At 48.8% G+C, this 3052-nt stretch overlaps 1 protein-coding gene across 1 annotated transcript; it reads left to right on the forward strand.

The window, feature by feature from the left end:
• The first annotated feature begins 1283 nt into the window (after positions 1–1283).
• Positions 1284–2624, forward strand: LOC108523632 (developmental pluripotency-associated 5 protein-like). Its single transcript, XM_017864332.1, has 2 exons — positions 1284–1330; positions 2291–2624. The coding sequence occupies exons 1-2, from the start codon at positions 1284–1286 to the stop codon at positions 2622–2624; spliced, it is 381 nt and encodes a 126-aa protein (XP_017719821.1).
• Positions 2625–3052: the final 428 nt, after the last annotated feature.

Here is a 3052-nt window from a genome sequence, read left to right on the forward strand (position 1 = left end):
AACTCAGTCTAAAAAAAAAAAAAAAAAAAAAGACTATTAAGTGAATAACGAGCAGATAGAGTCTAACGTCAGCCCTTGGTATCTCTGGGGTCCACATCAATGGATTCAACCAACTACAGACTGAAATAATTACCAAAAAAATGAAAAAAAAAATAGCAAAGTGCTGGGATTACAGGCGTGAGCCACCGCGCCCGGCCCCGAAGCCTCCAATCGGTTTTAAGACGCAGGGAAGCGACCTCCAGACTCTCCAGAGGACGTCTGAATTTACTCGGAATGGATGGAGCTGTGCCGGGACTTCAAGGTCTGCATGAACCCTCAGATCGCGGGTGTAGAAGCACAGAGGAACTGGGCAGCCTAAACTTAATCTAGACAAAGACAAACTCACGCGCGGAGGCTAGACGGTCTTCCCACGCAATCTGCTGCCGGGTCTACAGGAAAAAGCGCGCGAAACGTCCACTCTACGATCTCGACTTCCGGGTCTGCAGGCAATTGCGCGCGCATCGTACAGGCGGGGCCGGGAGCCGAGGGCGGGGCAGGGACAGGGCGGGCCCAGGACGGGGCCTGTGCTTCTGTCAGCCTGACTCTGCGGTCCTGTCTTAGGGTTTTGGAAGCGAGATCTGCTCAGCAGTCTGGAAACTGATATTGCTGGGGCAGAGCAAAATCGGTTGGTGATTAGATCCAGGAGAATTCCTGCTATTAAAATAAAGTTTAAGTCACAGGTGCTCTGGAAGCAGAGAGAGAAGAGAGAGTGAAAAGAACGCGAAAAGAAAGACAAGGTCGGGCGCTGTGGCTCACAGAATAGAAATACTTTTCATTTACATTCCCCATTCACTCCAGAAGGTGAGGTCAACCCTGTGCTCAATTCCAGAAACTTTCCTAGGGACACTGCCTTGGGCATAGAGGACTAAGGCCAGTGTGAAGTTAGGTCACCAACTCTTTCTTTTTAGAAAAGCCAATAACTTTTAAAAATAGGTATAAATTATTTAGTTTAAGACTTTTTTTTTTTTTAAGACAGGGTCTCACTCTGACACCCAGGCTGGAGTGCAGTGGCACAATCATAGCTCACTACAACCTTGACTTCCTGGGGTCATGGTCGCCTCCTACCTTAGCCTCCCACGTAGCTGGAAGTACAGGCCTGTGACATTGGACTGTGCTAATTTTTTAGTTTTATATTATCATTACTTTGTAGAGATGGAGTCTCACTTTGTTGCCCAGCCAGGTGTCCAAGTTCTGGCCTCAAGTGATACTTCTGTCTACACTCCCAAAGTACTCAAATTATAGGCATGAGTCACTGTGCACAGGAGGTAAGAATCCCACATCAGGACCTCAAGTATTTTTGAAACACAAATACATAAGACCCACAAGCAGTACTACTGGCTGGAGACAGTGGGGTCACCTGAAGAAAATTTATTTGACCTGAATAGCAACTCCTCACCTAGGTCACTGGGATCCCGGACTATGGCACTGCTCCAGGCAGGCCTGGTTATCCTGCTTGAGGCAGCTATACTCTTGAGCCTAGTGAAATGCAATTGGCTGTACCTCAATGATGTTGCACTGAGATTCTGCCAGTCAAGGTATTACTTCAGTCTCCTGAGACCAGCCTTTTCTTCCAGATCCAGGAAGGTCAGTGCAGATGTGAATGGACTAGCTTTATTAAAGGGGATACTGAGTTGGTGGGGAGACTGCAAGACAGCACTCAAGTGGGGTTGAACTGGCCCAGTTGCGTCTGACTTCTCACTTGTAGTTCACAAGAATGAATATAGAATGTTCTAGAAAAGCAACATCCTGAGAGGAAGGACAGGATCCTGTCCACCCTGACCAGAGAAGGGCAGGATCTGTTCCAGTCCCCCCAGAACAGGATGCCCTTCATTGTTTTAGGCAAACGCGCCATACATCCCTGGAGCATGAAACTTGGGCTGGGCTGCCTTCCAGCCTCCCTCAGCTGTGATGCAAGTGGAGCACACACAGAGACTGAATCTGCACTGGGTGGTTTTCCTGAACCTTCGGGAGCAGCATGCACGAACCCCAGGCATCTGTTGTCCCTTGCTGCCAATCTGTAAGTAAGAAATTCACTTCCTATAACTTACTGTGTGTGCACGGGAAGATCTCTCACTCAACTCAGACACATTGGTAACCAGTGTGCAGTGAACCTGCTTCACAAGTAAGGTTGTGGAGAAATTGTAATCTTTATACATTTGGTGGGAATCGAAAATTCTGATGAACGCTTAGGCCCGGCTCGCGCAGGAGCATAGTTTTTGTTGTGAGGGTTACAAGGTGGGAACAATCCCAGACATAGAAATACCCTGCCATGGGTGAAACTTCCTGAGGATTTGAAAGATCCAGAGGTGCTCCTGGTCCAGATGCGGGTGCTGGAAGCCATGTTCGGCCCGGACGGATCTCAAATCTCTTACATCGAGCAGGTGAGCAAGATCATGCTCATGCTGAAGGCTCTGGAGTCTTCAGACCTCACCGAGGTCGTCGTTTACGGCTTCTATTTGTGCAAGTGCTGGACCAAGTGGATGCTCCAGTCCATGACTGAGTGGCATTGCCAGCACCAGGAGCCAGGGATGCTCAAACTTGCAGAAAGCATGACTGCGGTTGAACTAGGCCCTTGGGTGAAGTGAGCCAGCTTCCAGCCAATGCAAAGAAGGCCAAGCTGTAGAGATCAGGTTGTGGCCAGAGCTGGAATGGTAACTCCAGCTTGGTTTAAACTCTGCTCCAGCCTGATGAATTAAAAAAAAAAAAAAAAAAAAAAAACACTGGATGCCATGGCTCATGCCTGTAATCCAGCACTTTGGGAGGCTGAGGCAGGTGGATCACCTGAGGCTGGGAGTTTGGGAGCAGCCTAAACAACATGGAGAAACCCCGTCTACTAAAAATAAAAAATTAGCTGGGTGTGGTGGTGCATGCCTGTAATCCCAGCTACTTGGGAGGCTGAGGTAGGAAAATCACTAGAACCCGGGAGGCAGAGGTGAGCCAAGATGTGCCATTGCACTCCAGCCTGAGCAACAAGAGCGAAACTCTCTCTCAAAAAGAAAGAGAGAGAGGGGGG

The sequence above is a fragment of the Rhinopithecus bieti genome, unplaced genomic scaffold, assembly GCF_001698545.2.
Source record: "Rhinopithecus bieti isolate Rb0 unplaced genomic scaffold, ASM169854v2 scaffold_2723, whole genome shotgun sequence".
NCBI classification, from domain to species: domain Eukaryota; kingdom Metazoa; phylum Chordata; class Mammalia; order Primates; family Cercopithecidae; genus Rhinopithecus; species Rhinopithecus bieti.

Excerpts from the sequence above, each read along its gene's own strand:
- LOC108523632 (XM_017864332.1), top strand. The coding sequence starts at position 1,284 with ATGAGTCACTGTGCACAGGAGGTAAGAATCCCACATCAGGACCTCAA. Across the intron at positions 1,331-2,290 it reads ATCCCACATCAGGACCTCAA|ACATAGAAATACCCTGCCAT; the intron begins GTATTTTTGAAA and ends GAACAATCCCAG.